This window comes from Nomascus leucogenys, chromosome 10, assembly GCF_006542625.1.
Source record: "Nomascus leucogenys isolate Asia chromosome 10, Asia_NLE_v1, whole genome shotgun sequence".
Classification (NCBI taxonomy): domain Eukaryota; kingdom Metazoa; phylum Chordata; class Mammalia; order Primates; family Hylobatidae; genus Nomascus; species Nomascus leucogenys.
Window position 1 is genome coordinate 4460657 of NC_044390.1, and position 14915 is coordinate 4475571.

Below are 14915 nucleotides of genomic sequence, written 5' to 3' on the forward strand. Positions count from 1 at the left end.
ATGAAAAAAAACATGGATAAAAACTAACTTGCTTGATTTCTTTTTGTGTTGTTTTTTTTTTGAGACGGAATCTCGCTCTGTCGCCCAGGCTGGAGTGCAGTGACGCGATCTCAGCTCACTGCAAGCTCCGCCTCCTGGGTTCACGCCATTCTCCTGCCTCAGCCTCTCCGAGTAGCTGGGACTACAGGCGCCCGCCACCACGCCCAGCTAATTTTTTGTATTTTTAGTAGAGACGGGGTTTCACCGTGGTCTCGATCTCCTGACCTCGTGATCTGCCCGCCTCAGCCTCCCAAAGTGCTGGGATTACAAGCGTGAGCCACCACACCCGGCCTTGATTTCTTATTTTAACAAAAAAATAAAAAATTTTGTCTGATTCAAATTAACATATCTTTTTTTTTTTTTTTTTTTTTTGATACAGAGTCTCGCTCTGTTGCCCAGGCTGGAGTGCAATGATGCGATCTCAGCTCACTGCAACCTTTGCCTCCCAGGTTCAAGTGATTCTCCTGCCTCAGCCTCCCGAGTAGCTGGGATTACAGGCGTGCACCACCACACCCAGCTAATTTTTGTATTTTTAGTAGAGATGATGTTTCACCATGGTTGGCCAGGCTGGTCTCGAACTCCTGACCTCAGGTGATCTACCTGCCTCGGTCTCCCAAAGTGTTGGGATTACAGGAATGAGCCACTGTGCCAGGCTAAATTAACATAATTATTAAATGCAATCTGCAGACTTTAATTGGATCCTGATTTATTTTTTAAAAACCTGATAGAAATGACATTTTTGAGACAATCAAGCACTCTTAACTTTCCTGATGTGACAGTGCTATGGTGCTTATATTATTTTTAAAATGGTTCTTATTTGATAAAGATAGATACGTACTGAAATATTCTGAACTTAAAAAATGAGCTCATGACTGGCTGGGCACAGTGGCTCACGCCTGTAATCCCAGCACTTTGGGAGGCTGAGGTGGGCGGATCACTTGAGGCCAGGAGTTTGAGACCAGCCTGGCCAACATGGTGAAACCTCGTCTCTACTAAAAATACAAAAATTAACTGGGCATGTTGGAGGGCTCCTGTAATCCCAGCTACTCGGGCGGCTGAGGCAGGAGAATCACTTGAACCTGGGGGATGGAGGTTGCAGTGAGCTGAGATTACACCACTTCACTCCAGCCTGGGCGAAAGAGTGGAACTCCATCTCAAAAAAAAAAAAAAAAAAAGGTGATGAAGGTGATGAAGTCCTGGCGTGGTGGCTCATGCCTGTAATCCCAGCAGTCTGGGAGGCTGAGGCAGGTGGATCACTTGAGGCCAGGAGTTTGAGACCAGCTCAGCCAACTTGGTGAAACCTCGTCTTAACTAAAAATACAAACATTAGTTGGGCATGGTGGCATGTGCCTGTAATCCCAGCTACTTGGAGGCTGAGGCAGGAGAATCACTTGAACCCAGGAGGCTAAAGTTGCAATGAGCTGAGATCGTGCCACTGGACTATAGCCTGGGTGACAGAACCAGACACCATCTCAAAAAAAAAAAAAGAGTGAAGTGCTTTCATCTCTTCAATATGAACCCTTCAGGGCCAAGTCTGAAGCATTTTCGGGGTTACCTGTTTGATGCCTGAAATCTGCCTGAGACAGAGGAGCATTTCCTGTGAGTCAAGTGCTCAAACACTGGTGTGTGTAAGGAGCATGTTGCAATCAGCAACATCAACATGTTTCCTGAATGTGGATATGGGAGGGGGAACTGAAAGTCTAGGAAAAGCTGTTACTGCCCACACTCTTGGGTGGGAGAGAGACAGTGACGACTCAAGCTCTTCTCCCATCTGTGGACTGCAGAACCCAAGACGGACCCTGGGAGACCTGAGGAGCCATCATGATCCCTAAGCTGCTTTCCCTCCTCTGTTTCAGTAAGTCTCACAGGGCTAACCACTGGGACTGCGGAGAATCATGGAACTGGTGGGATAGTTGGGCTGGGGATGGAAAATAATAACATCAACTTTGGCTTACTGAGCACATGGGAGGAGTGAGACGTCCTGCTGAGTGCACTGCAGACATTCCCTGGAAACGAGTGCTCTGCAAACTTCAACTCCTCTAGTTTCAACTTCGTGAGTTTTGCTGAATGCCTCCACCACCTGGCTTCATTGGCTTACCCCTTTTCTCAGGATCAACTCTGACTTTTTGTCTGTAAGTAAAAGTATTCAGAATAGAAACCTTATTTTATTTTATTTTATTTTATTGAGACAGGGTTTTGCTCTTGTTGCCCAGGCTGGAGTGCAATGGCATGATCTCGGCTCACCACAACCTCCGCCTCCCGGGTTCAAGCGATTCTCCTGCTTCAGCCTCCTGAGTAACTGGATTACAGGGGTGTGCCACCATGCCTGGTTAATTTTTGTATTTTTAGTAGAGACGGGGTTTCACCATGTTGGCCAGGCTGGTCTCGAACTCCCAACCTCAGGTGATCTGCCCACCTCAGCCTCTCAAAGTGCTGGGATTACAGATGAGCCACTGCACCTGGCCCAGAAACCTTAATACCATAAATAAAAATTTAGTGTCAGCCGGGCGCGGTGGCTCACGCTTGTAATCCCAGCACTTTGGGAGGCTGAGGCGGGCGGATCACGAGGTCAGGAGATCGAGACCACGGTGAAACCCCGTCTCTACTAAAAAATACAAAAAAATTAGCCGGGCGTGGTGGCGGGCGCCTGTAGTCCCAGCTACTCAGAGAGGCTGAGGCAGGAGAATGGCGTGAACCCGGGAGGCGGAGCTTGCAGTGAGTCGAGATTGCGCCACTGCACTCCAGCCTGGGCGACAGAGCGAGACTCCGTCTCAAAAAAAAAAAAAAAAAAAAAAAATTTAGTGTCAAATAGATAACTATGAAGTAAATTGAGGCTGCTGTGTAACCATCACCACTATCTACACTAAAACCTTCCTTTCTTTTTTTCTTTCTTTCTTTCTTTTTCTTTCTTTCTTTTTCTTTTTTTCTTTCTTTTTCTTTCTTTCTTTTCTTTCTTTTTCTTTTTTTCTTTCTTTCTTTTTCTTTCTTTCTTTTCTTTCTTTCTTTCATCTCTCTCTCTCTTTTCTCCTTCCTTCCTTCCTTCCTTCCTTCCTTCCTTCCTCTCTCTCTTTCTTTCTTTCTTTCTTTTTTTTATAGATTCTCGCTCTGTCCCCCAGGCTGGAGTGCCATTGGCACGATCTCAGCTCACTGCAAGTTCCGCCTCCCAGGTTCACGCCATTCTCCTGCCTCAGCCTCCCAAGTAGCTAGGACTACAGGCGCCTGCCACCATGCCTGGCTAACTTTTGTATTTTTCATAGGTTTCACTGTGTTAGCCAGGATGGTCTCGATCTCCTGACCTCGTGATTCGCCCGCCTTGGCCTCCCAAAGTGCTGGTTTTTCTTTCTCCTTCATTCCTTCCTTCCTCTCTCTCTTTCCTTCCCTTCCCTCCCTCCCTCCCTTCCTTCCTTCCTTCCTTCCTTCCTTCCTTCCTTCCTTCCTTCCCTTTCCTTTTTTTGAGACAAGGTCTAACTCTGTACCCAGGCTGGAGTACAGTGGTATGACCACAGCTCACTGCAGCCTCCACCTCCCAGGCTCAAGCAATTCTCCTGCCTCAGCCTCCCGGGTAGCTGGGATTACAGGTGCCCACCACACACCCTGCTGATTTTTTGTACTTTTTATTAGAGACGGGGTTTCATCATGTTGGCCAGGCTGGTCTTGAGCTCCCTCAGGTGATCACCTCAGGTGATCTGCCTGCCTCAGCCTCAGCCTCCCAAAGTGCTGGGATTACAGGCATGAGCCACAGTGCCCCGTGTAATTTTTAAATTTTTTGTAGAGACGGGATCTCACTATGTTACTCAGGCTGGTCTCGAACTCCTGGCCTCAAGCAGCCCTTCTGCCTTGGCCTCCCAAAGTGCTGGGATTACAGGCATAAGCCACTGTGGTGGCTCTTCCACCTTTTTCTCCCATCCTGGCCTTCAGCAGAATGCCCACCTCCATTAGGAAGGGCCAACCTGCCCGACTCAGCATTGGATTCAAACGCTGATCTCTCTAAAAACACCCCACAGACACACCCAGAAATAATTATTACACTTGTTCTTTTGTGCCTGGCTTATTTTACTCAGCATAATATCCTCGAGGTACATCTATATTGTAGGATATGTCAGATTTCCTTTCTTGTGGCTAAAATCTCATTGTAGGCTGAGCACAGTGTCTCACACCTGTAATACCAGCACTTTGAGAGTCTGAGGCAGGCAGATCGCTTGAGCCCAGGAGTTCGAGACTAGCCTGGGCAACATGGTGAAACCCTGTCTCTACAAAAAATACAAAAATGAGGCTGGGCATGGTGGCTCACGCCTGTAATCCCAGCACTTTTTTGCAATGACCTTACGTTAAGGAGTTCGAGACCAGCCTGGCCAATAGGGTGAAACCCCATCTCTACTAAAAATACAAAAATTAGCCAGGCGTGGTGGCAGGTGCCTGTAATCCCAGCTACTTGGGAGGCTGAGGCAGGAGAATCGCTTGAACCCGGGAGGCAGGGGTTGCAGTGAGCCGAGATTGTGCCATTGCACTCCAGTCTGGGCAACAAGAGCGAAACTCCATCTCAAAATAAATAAATAAATATTAAAAACAACAACAACAAAAAACAATGAGCTGGGCATGGTGGTGTGCACCTGTAGTGCCAGCTACTCGGGAGGCAGAGGTGGGAGGATCACTTGAGCCCGGGGCGTTGATGCTGGAGTGAACTAGGATCACATCATTGCACTCCAGCCTGGGCAGCAGAGTGAGACCCTGTCTCAAAAAAAAAAAAAAAAAGGAAGAAAAGAAAAAGAAAAAAGCACTTTGGGAGGCTGAGGTGGGCGGATCACCTGAGGTGGAGAGTTCAAGACCAGCCTGACCAACATGGTGAAACCCTGTCTCTACTAAAAAATACAAAATTAGCTGGGCATGGTGGCACATGCCTGTAATCCCAGCTACTTGGGAGGCTGAGGCAGGAGAATCACTTGAACCCGTGAGGCAGAGGTTGTGGTGAGCTAAGACGGCGCCACTGCACTCCAGCCTGGGCAACAAGAGTGAAACTATGTCTCAAAAAAAAAAAAAGAAAAGAAAACGAAGAAAAAGAAAAAAAATCCCATTGAATGTATAGAGCACACTGTGCTTATCCATTTTTCCATGGATGGACACTTATGTTGTTTGAACCTTTCGGGTGTTCACAATTTCCTTTTGCAAAACTTGAAGTGTCAGTTTATGGATTGGCTCATGGATGCAATAGTAGCACAAACGCCTGGTAACTTCCCTTTTTTCCTGCTGACACATAAAACTGTTCATACAGGGGGAAAAGAGGCAATCTGTCAGACACACTGGCCTAACTAACTTTCTTTGGGTTAGATCAATCTCACTATTATGATAATGTTCATAAACAGGCTTGATATTATGTTTTTTCTTTTCTTTCTCTCTTTTTTTTATTCTTTCCTGAGACCGAGTCTTGTGCTGTCGCCAGGCTGGAGTGCAGTGGCGCGATCTCAGCTCATTGCAACCTCCGCCTCCTGGGTTCAAGCGATTCTCTGCCTCAGCCTCCCGAGTAGCTGGGATTACAGGCGCCCATCACCACTCCTGGCTAATATTTGTATTTTTAGTAGAGACGGGGTTTCACCATGTTGGCCAGGCTGGTCTTGAGCTCCTGACCTCGTGATCCACCTGCCTCGGCCTCCCAAAGTGCTGGGATTACAGGCCTAAGCCACCACGCCCAGCATGGTCAGGAGTTCTTAACCAGCCCGGCCCTGTCTCTATCAAAAACAATTAAAAAGGAAGAAGAGCAAATGCAGCTGTGTGTGGAACAGGGAGGAATGTATGCTTTCCCCTTTCTGGAATGACCATTTGGATGTTTTGAGGCTTGTTACAGGACATCAAACAATAAATTTTGTCCTATTTGGAGTCATGAAGGGATTAAAAGAGATCATGAGCCTGGACAACATAGGGAGACTCTCTCTGCAAAAGACTAAACAATTAGCCAGGTGTGGTGGTGCACACCTGTGATCCCAGCTACTCGGGAGGCTGAGGTGGGAGGATCACTTGAGCCCCGGAGACTACAGTGAGCCATGATGGAGCCACTGCACTCCAACCTGGGCAACAGAGAGAGACCCTGTCTCAAAATACAATAATAAAACTAAAAAATAAAAAGAAATAAAAAGAAGAGGCCGGGCACAAAGCTCATGCCTGTAATCTCGGCACTTTGGGAGGCCAAGGTGGGTGGATCACCTGAGGTCAGGAGTTCGAGACCAGCCTGGCCAACATGGTGAAACCCTGTCTCTACTAATAATACAAAACTCAGCCGGACATCCTGACGCATGCCTGTAATCCCAGCTATTTGGGAGGCTGAGGCAGGAGAATCACTTGAACCCGGGAGGCGGAGGTTGCACTGAGCCAAGATTGCGTCACCCTACTCCAGCCTGGGCGACAGAGCGAGACTCTGTCTCTGGAAAAAAAGAAAGAAAGAAATGGTAAGAATGAGTGCCGTTTTGAAACAGAAGATGAGAATGGAAGGATTTGTGGGAAAGGCCTGGAGCCGGGGGAGGTGAGAGCCACACAGGACGGTCAAAGAGAATCTCTGGGAAAGGACGGAGGAGCTGGGAGTCGAGCGGAAGCCACAGAACTCCTGAGCGCATGACCTCCAAGGGTCTGTTCTCAGCAGGAGACTCTGGGACGGTCTCCAGGGGTCAGCGCAGGGGACGATGTGGCTCCAGGCAGGGGCTTCTGGCTCACAGAGGATTGTCTTGCAGGACTGTGCGTGGGCCAAGGAGACACAGGGGGAGATGGTGAGTGTTTCCTCAACTACACCCTCGTTGGCCTGTCATCCCAAATTCCCTGCTGTTCCCTTCCCCTTCTTTTTCTTTTTTTTTTTTTTTTTGACAGAGTCTCACTCTTTCGCCAGGCTGGAGTGCGGTGGTGCAATCTCGGCTTATAGCAACCTCCGCCTCCTGGGTTCAGGTGATTCTCCTGTCTCAGCCTCCCAAGTAGCTGGGACGACAGGTGCTTGCCACCACGCCCAGCTAATTTTTGTATTTTTAGTAGAGACGGAGTTTCACCATGTTGGCCAGGATGGTCTCGATCTCATGACCTCGTGATCTGCCCGCCTCGGCCTCCCAAAGTGCTGGGATTACAGGGGTGAGCCACCGTGCCCGGCCCCTTTCCCTTCTTAAAATGGGCTTCCTGGTTGGGCGCAGGGGTTCACGCCTATAATCCCAGCACTTTGGGAGGCCGAGGTAGGTGGATCACCTGAGGTCAGGAGTTTGAGACCTGCCTGGCCAACATGGTGAAACCTTGTCTCTATGAAAATACAAAATTAGCCGGGTGTGGTGTGTGTGCCTGTAATCCCAGCTACTCGGGAGGCTAAGGCAGGAGAATCGCTTTAACCTGGGAGACGGAGGTTGCAGTGAGCTGAGATTGTGCCACTGCACTCTAGCCTGAGCAACAGAGGGAGACTCCATCTCAAAATAATAATAATAATAATAATAATAATAATAATAAATTTTAAAAAGGGCTTCCTGAGAGCAGGGGAGGGCATTGGGTCCAGCACCAGGCTCTGCTTCCTTCCAGGGTCACTGCCCAAGCCGTCCCTCAGTGCCTGGCCCAGCTCGGTGGTCCCTGCCAACAGCAATGTGACGCTGCGTTGTTGGACTCCTGCCAGAGGTGTGAGCTTTGTTCTCAGGAAGGGAGGAATTATTCTGGAGTCCCCGAAGCCCCTTGATTCTACAGAGGGCGCGGCCAAATTTCACCTCAATAATCTAAAAGTCAGAAATGCTGGAGAGTACACCTGCGAATACTACAGAAAAGCATCCCCCCACATCCTTTCACAGCACAGTGACGCCCTTCTACTGTTGGTGACAGGTGCAGACAGGGTGCCTACCAATGACATATGGGGGACAGGGGATGAGGGAGGAAGTGGAGGAACAGGGGGAGAAAAGGGGTCCCACCTCCAGAGTAGTTGGGGGTGGCGGGAGAGGGAGAGAGACAGGAATGAAATTGCATATCTTGGTTTTATACTCTGTCGCCCAGGCCAGAGTGCAGTGGTGTCATCTCGGCTCACTGCAACTTCCGCCTCCTGGGCTCAAGTGATTCTCCTGCTCCAGCCTCCTGAGCAGCTGGGATTACAGGTGCCTGCCAACGTGCCCGGCTAATTTTTGTATTTTTAGTAGAGACAGCGTTTTGCCATGTTGGGCAGGCTGATGTCAAACTCCTGACCTCAGGTGATCCGCCCACCTCGGCCTCCCAAAGTGCTGGGATTATAGGTGTGAGCCACCATGCCCGGCCTTATACAGGTCTTGTAGGAGGGAGAATCTCTGTCCTGGGGTCGGAGTAGAAAGTGGAGGAAGGTAGAAGAGATCAGGAATCTCTCATTTCCCACACTCCATGAGAGCCTCCGGCCAGGAGAACAGGGGTGAGTGGGAGATTCCAGACTTCTCCCCAGGACCTCAGAGTCTGACTTCTCTTACAGGACATTTATCTAAACCTTTCCTCCAAACCTACCAAAGGGGTACAGTGACCGCAGGTGGAAGGGTGACTCTGCAGTGCCAGAAGCGAGACCAATTGTTCGTGCCTATCATGTTCGCTCTACTGAAGGCAGGGACGTCATCGCCCATCCAGCTGCGGAGTCCAGCAGGGAAGGAGATAGACTTCTCTGGAGGACGTGACAGCCGGCGATGCTGGGAACTACAGCTGCATGTACTACCAGACAAAGTCTCCCTTCTGGGCCTCAGAACCCAGTGATCAGCTTGAGATGTTGGTGACAGGTAAGGGCATGTATGATTTTGAGGAACTGTGTGTGTTGTTTTTAATCAGAGATTGTTTTGTTCTTCTGTGAATCTCATTTCTGCATGACTTGCAATATCATCGCTCATAAAAAAATCTTCCCTTTCTGGCCGGGCACAGTGGCTCATGCCTGTCATCCCAGCACTTTGGGAGGCCGAGGTGGGCGGATCATCTGAGGTCAAGGATTCGAGACTAGCCTGGCCAACATGGTGAAACCCCGTCTCTACCAAAAATAAAAAATTAGCCAGATATGGTGGCATGCACCTGTAGACCCAGCTACTTGGGAGGCTGAGGCAGGAGAATTGCTTGAACATGGGAGGCGGAAGTTGCAGTGAGCCAAGATCTTGCCACTGCACTCCAGCCTGGGCGATAGAGTGAGACTCCGTCTCAAAAACAAACAAACAAACAAAAACAAACAAAAAAAAGCTTCCCTTCCTTTAACAATTTCCACTCCTTTGCCTTTTTTTTTTTTTTTTTTTTGAAATGGAGTCTCACTGTGTTGCCAGGATGGAGTGCAATGGTGCGATCTTGGCTCACTGCAACCTCCACCTTCCAGGTTCAAGTGATTCTCCTGCCTCAGCTTCCCGAGTAGCTAGGATTACAGGCCAGCACCACCCATCCGGCTAATTTTTCTATTTTTAGTAGCGATGAAGTTTTCGCCATGTTGACCAGGCTGGTCTTGAACTCCTGACCTCAGGTGATCTGCCCGCCTCGGCCTCCCAAAGTGCTGGGATTACAGGCGTGAGCCACTGCGCCCAGCCCTCCTTTGCCTTTTTGTTGTACTACATCCTTGGATAATTTCTAGGCTGTTTTTGAAAATTATGAATCCACCAGCACCAGATTCCTTCTACCATTCTTTGCATCTCTTAGCGTTTTTGTTTTTTATTTTGTTTTGTTTCGTTTTGTTTTTGAGACAGACTTTTGCTCTGTTGCCCAGGCTGGAGTGCAGTGGTACGATCTCAGCTCACCTCTGCCTCCCAAGTTTAAGCAATTCTTCTGCCTCAGCCACCTGAGAAGCTGGGATTACAGGTGCCCGCCACCACGCCTGGCTAATTTTTGTATTTTTAGTAGAGACGGGGTTGTCACCATGTTGACCAGGCTGGTCTCGAACCCCTGGCCTCAGGTGATGCGCTCACCTTGGCTTCCCAAAGTGCTGGGATTGCAGGTGTGAACCACCGTGCCTGGCGTGTTTTGGTTTTTCTTGGTGTTAGTGATTTCACTCTCAATAATTCTTTCTCAGTCATGCGCAGTGGCTCAGGCCTGTAATCCCAGCACTTTGGGAGGCTGAGGATGGAGAATTGCTTGAGCCCAGGAGTTTGAGACCAGCCTGGGCAACATAGTGAGACCCAGTTTCAAATTAAAAAAGAATTATCTCATCCTCAGAACATGGTGTTTGCACAGCCTCCTGCTTCTGTGCCATGGATTCGGTGTCTACCCATGTCTTTTAGCACTGACTGCTAGAATTCTGAAAGTATCTTGTTTCCTGCCTTACTGGGTGCTAGCACTCTGCTTCCTCAGCTCTGTAAATTATTTTGCATCTGTTGAAACTGCTGTAATGAGTTCCTCTTGCCTGCTGCCCGGATGAAGCCCATTCATCAAGACAGGAATTGCAGAAAAGAGTTTAATACACATTGAGCCAGGTAAGCGGGAGACCAGAGTTTTTTTGTTTTTTGTTTTTTTTTAAGACAGAGTCTCGCTCTGTCGCCCAGGCTGGAGTGCAGTGGTGTGATCTCAGCTCATGGCAACCTCTGCCTCCTGGGTTCAAGCAATTCTCCTGCCTCAGCCTCCTGAGTAGCTGAGACTACAGGCACCCGCCACCACGCCAGGCTAATTTTTTTTTTTGTATTTTTAGTAGAGACGGGGTTTCACTGTGTTAGCCAGGATGGTCTTGATCTCCTGACCTTGTGATCCGCCCGCCTCGGCCTCCCAAAGTGCTGGGATTACAGGCGTGAGCCATCACGCCCGGCCTCAGAGTTTTTTTGTTTGTTTGTTTTTTTGAGACGGAGTCTTGCTCTGTTGCCCAGGCTGGAGTGCAGTGGTGCGATCTCGGCTCACTGAAACCTCTGCCTCCCAGGTTCAAGCGATTCTTCTGCCTCAGCCTCCCGAGTAGCTGGGACTACGTGTGTGCCACCATCCCTGGCTAATTTTTGTATTTTTAGTAGAGATGGGGTTTTATCATATTGGCCAGGCTGGTCTCGAACTCCTGACCTCGTGATCTGCCCACCTCAGCCTCCCAAAGTGCTGGGATTACAGGCGTGAGCCACCACACCTGGCCAATCAGAGTTTTATTATTACTCAAATCAGCCTCCCTGAAAATCTGGAGGCCAGGGTTTTGTTTGTTTGTTTGTTTTCTTTGAGATGGAGTCTCACTCTATCGCCCAAGCTGGAGTGTAGTGGCACAATCTGAGCTCACTGCAGCCTCCACCCCCCAACCCTAGGCCCAGGTCAAGCGATTCTCCTGCCTCAGCCTCCTGAGTAGCTGGGATTACAGGCACCTGCCACCACACCTGGCTAATTTTTTTGTATTTTTAGTAGACATGGGATTTCGCCATGTTGCCCAGGCTGCTCTCGAACTCCTGGCCTCAAGCAATCCTCCCACCTTAGCCTCCCACAGTGCTGGGATTACAGGCGTGAGCCACTGTGCCCGGCCTCAACTCAAACTTTCTCAGGTGCTCTGCCTGCACAGCAGCGTGTGCTGCGAGGATGCTGATCCAGCCACGGAATTCCGGGTTCTGTGGAACTCCTTCCGTCTCATGGGCTGCCCGTAAGACTATTCCTTAACATAAGGATGGGGAAGGAGAAAAGGCAATGTGGGAAAGTGGAAATGGGATAAAGAGCAAATGAACGAAGGAAGAGAGCTAAGGTGGAGTGAATATCAAGGAAGGAAGATAAAGGAACTCCCACTACAACTCATTAGGATTCCATATTTTGGCCGGGCGCGGTGGCTCACGCCTGTCATCCCAGCACTTTGGGAGGCCGAGGCAGGCGAATCACTTGAGGCCAGGAGTTTGAAACCAGTTTGGCCAACATGGCGAAAACCCATCTCTACTGAAAATACAAAAATTAGCCGGGTGTGATGGCAGGTGCCTGTAGTCCCAGCTATTCGGGAGGCTGAGGCAGGAGAATCACTCGAACCCAGGAGGTGGAGGGTGCAGTGAGCCGAGATTGTGTCGCTGCACTCCAGCCTGGGTGACAGAGCGAGACTCCATCTCAAAAACAACAACAAAGATTCCATCTGTTGTTTTCAGGGATTAAAACTTTAAAGAGTTCAATTATGGCCGGGCATGGTGGCTCACACCTGTAATCCCAGCACTTTGGGAGGCTGAGGCGGGCAGATCACCTGAGGTCAGGAGTTCGAGACCAGCCTGACCAACATGGAGAAACCCCGTCTCTACTAAAAATACAAAATTAGCCAGGTGTGGTGGCGCATGCTCATAATCTTAGCTGCTCAGGAGGCTGAGGCAGGAGAATCACTTGAACCCGGGAGGCAGAGGTTGCAGTGAGCCGAGATTGCGCCATTGCACTCCAGTCTGGGCAACAAAAGCAAAACTCCATCTCAAGAAAAAAAAAAGTTCAATTAAAACATAAAAGTACAGTGGACTATCGGCTAGAACACATTAAGTGGGTGGCAAGGAGCAGTGGCTCCCACCTGTAATCCCAGCACTTTGGGAGGCTGAGGCGGGCGGATCACCTGAGGTCAGGAGTTCGAGACCAGCCTGACCAACATGGCAAAACCCCATCTCTACTAAAAATATAAAATTAGCCGGGCATGGTGGCACATGCCCATAATCCCAGCTACTTGGGAGGCCGAGGCAGGAGAATTGCTTGAACCGGGGAGGTAGAGGTTGTGGTGAGCCGAGATTGCACCACTGCACTCCAGCCTGGGCAACAAGAGCAAAACTCCATCTCAAAAACAAAACAAAAAAACCCGAAAACATTAAGTGGGTGATGAGAGTCAGATTTGGCGGGGCCATTTGAGAAGGAGGGATACCTCTGAGGGTCAGTGCTGAGCCCCTTCTCTCTTTCAGTTCCCCCAGGTACCACATCGAGCAACTACACCCTGAGTAACTTCATACAACTGGGTCTGGCTGCCATAATTGTGGTTATCATGGGAGCTTTCCTGATGGAGGCCTGGTACAGCCGGAAGTTGTCTCCAGGTGGATCTGTCGGAGGCCTTCAAACCAGAGTGACTCCATCTTGAACCGGGGCTGGGTAAACTGAGGCTGCAACCTGCTGGACTGCATTCCCAGGGGGTTAAGGCTTTCTAAGTCACAGGATGAGACAGGTCACAACATACAGGTCACAAAGACCCAAAGACACAAAGATGCAATAAAGAAGTCAGCCAAAACCTGCCAAATCCAAGATGGCAACAAAAGTGACTTCTGGTCATCCTCACTGCACATTATTTGCTAATTATGATGCATTTGCATGCTAAAAGACACTCCCTCCAGCACCAAGACAGCTTACAGATGCCATGGCAACTTCCAGAAGCTAAACGAGGGAGGAACTCTCAGTTCCAGGGAAATCCCCTCCCCTTTCCTGGAAAATTCATGAACAGTCCACCCCTTGTTTAGCATACGATCAAGAAATAACCACAAAAACAGCCGACCGACAGCCCTCTGGACCGCTCTGCCTATGGAGCAGCCATATTCCTTGACTTTCTTAATAAACTTGCTTCCATAAACTCCGTGGACTCGCCCTGAGTTCTTTCTTGTGTGAGATCCAAGAACCCTCTCTTGGGGTCTGGACTGGGAACCCTTTCCAGTAACAGATCCACGTTAAAAAATGGAGCCCCTCTCTCTTTCCTGGGCTGCTGTAGAGATACGGAATTCTCTTCTGCTCCAGATTTATTGAGATCTAATCGACAAAAATGGAGTTATATTTGTGTACAACATGATGTTTTGATATATTCCATTTCGATTTGTCAGTTATACCCCCATAAACCTACGAGTGGGGAACCCTCCTGCTAAGTAATTTATTGTGTACCAAGGAAGAAATTTCACTAATTGTGACATGATTGTCACAATGTAGCTAATGGACTTTTCTGTTTAAGATCCACCTTCTGGGAACTTTCCTACTAAGTAATTAATTGTGTACTAAGGAAGAAAGTTCACTAATTGTGACAATGGTTATCTCAATCTAGCTTATGGACCTTTCTGTTTAAGATCCACCTTCTTAGCAAATTCTAATTACCCAGTGCAGCCTTGTGAACTGTAGCCGCCCTGCTGTGCATTCAATCCATAATGGGGTTCTTTAAACATCAGACTCTACCATGGGGACTTCACATGTTTCTCCACATGGGCACAAAAGGTATTTTTGTTTTTTTGTTTGTTTGTTTTGAGACAGAGTCTCACTCTGCCACCCAGGCCAGAGTGCAATGGTGCAATCTCGGCTCATTGCAACCTCTGCCTGCCAGGTTCAAGTGATTCTCCTGCCTCAGCCTCCTAAGTAGCTGCAACTACAGGCACCTGCCACCATCTGGCTAATTTTTTTCTATTTTTAGTAGAGACGGGGTTTCGCTACATTGGCCAGGCTGGTCTCGAACTCCTGGCCTCAAGTGATCCACCTGCCTCAGCCTCCCAAAATGCTGGGATTACAGGTGTGCGCCACCAGGCGTGGCCACAAATGGTGTTTAAAGTGCAATAGTTCTTCACCATGTGAGACTGTCTTGTCCATTATAGGAACACGTAACTCGACATTGCTAATACTTCCTTTCCCATTGAACACCTGTTGAAGACCTAATTATTGTGAAACAAACAAACAAAACAGCCACTACTCTCATACCTTTCAAATATCCCTGGATGGGGCGATGGGAAGTGAGGGTGGTGCTCCCCGTGGTTGAAAAGCTGTGTTTGGATGCCAGGAGAAAACAGTCTTCATCCCCTTCCTTCCCCTCTAAGCTCAGCTCTGTCCTTCTCTATCCATAGATCCCACAGCTGCCCGGGGAATGATGGGTTGGACCAGCTGAGCCTTAACTGCTTTCTGTGGAACCTGCACTCTAAGCTCTATTGGGATCTGCTCTAGGGAAGGATGGTGGCTTTCTTCTTCCTGTACTTCTCACTGGGGACGGAGGACAGAACTGGGCACAATGAGCCACCTAATACTTTTTTTTTTTGAGACGGAGTCTCACT

At 48.9% G+C, this 14915-nt stretch overlaps 1 protein-coding gene across 1 annotated transcript; it reads left to right on the forward strand.

The window, feature by feature from the left end:
• Positions 1-1860: 1860 nt before the first annotated feature.
• Positions 1861-12974, forward strand: TARM1 (T cell-interacting, activating receptor on myeloid cells 1). The gene is given in 7 exon segments (XM_030821822.1): positions 1861-1894; positions 6756-6791; positions 7573-7863; positions 8471-8651; positions 8653-8765; positions 12813-12946; positions 12948-12974. Coding segments are annotated over 7 exon segments (816 nt in total).
• The last annotated feature ends 1941 nt before the right edge of the window (positions 12975-14915 follow it).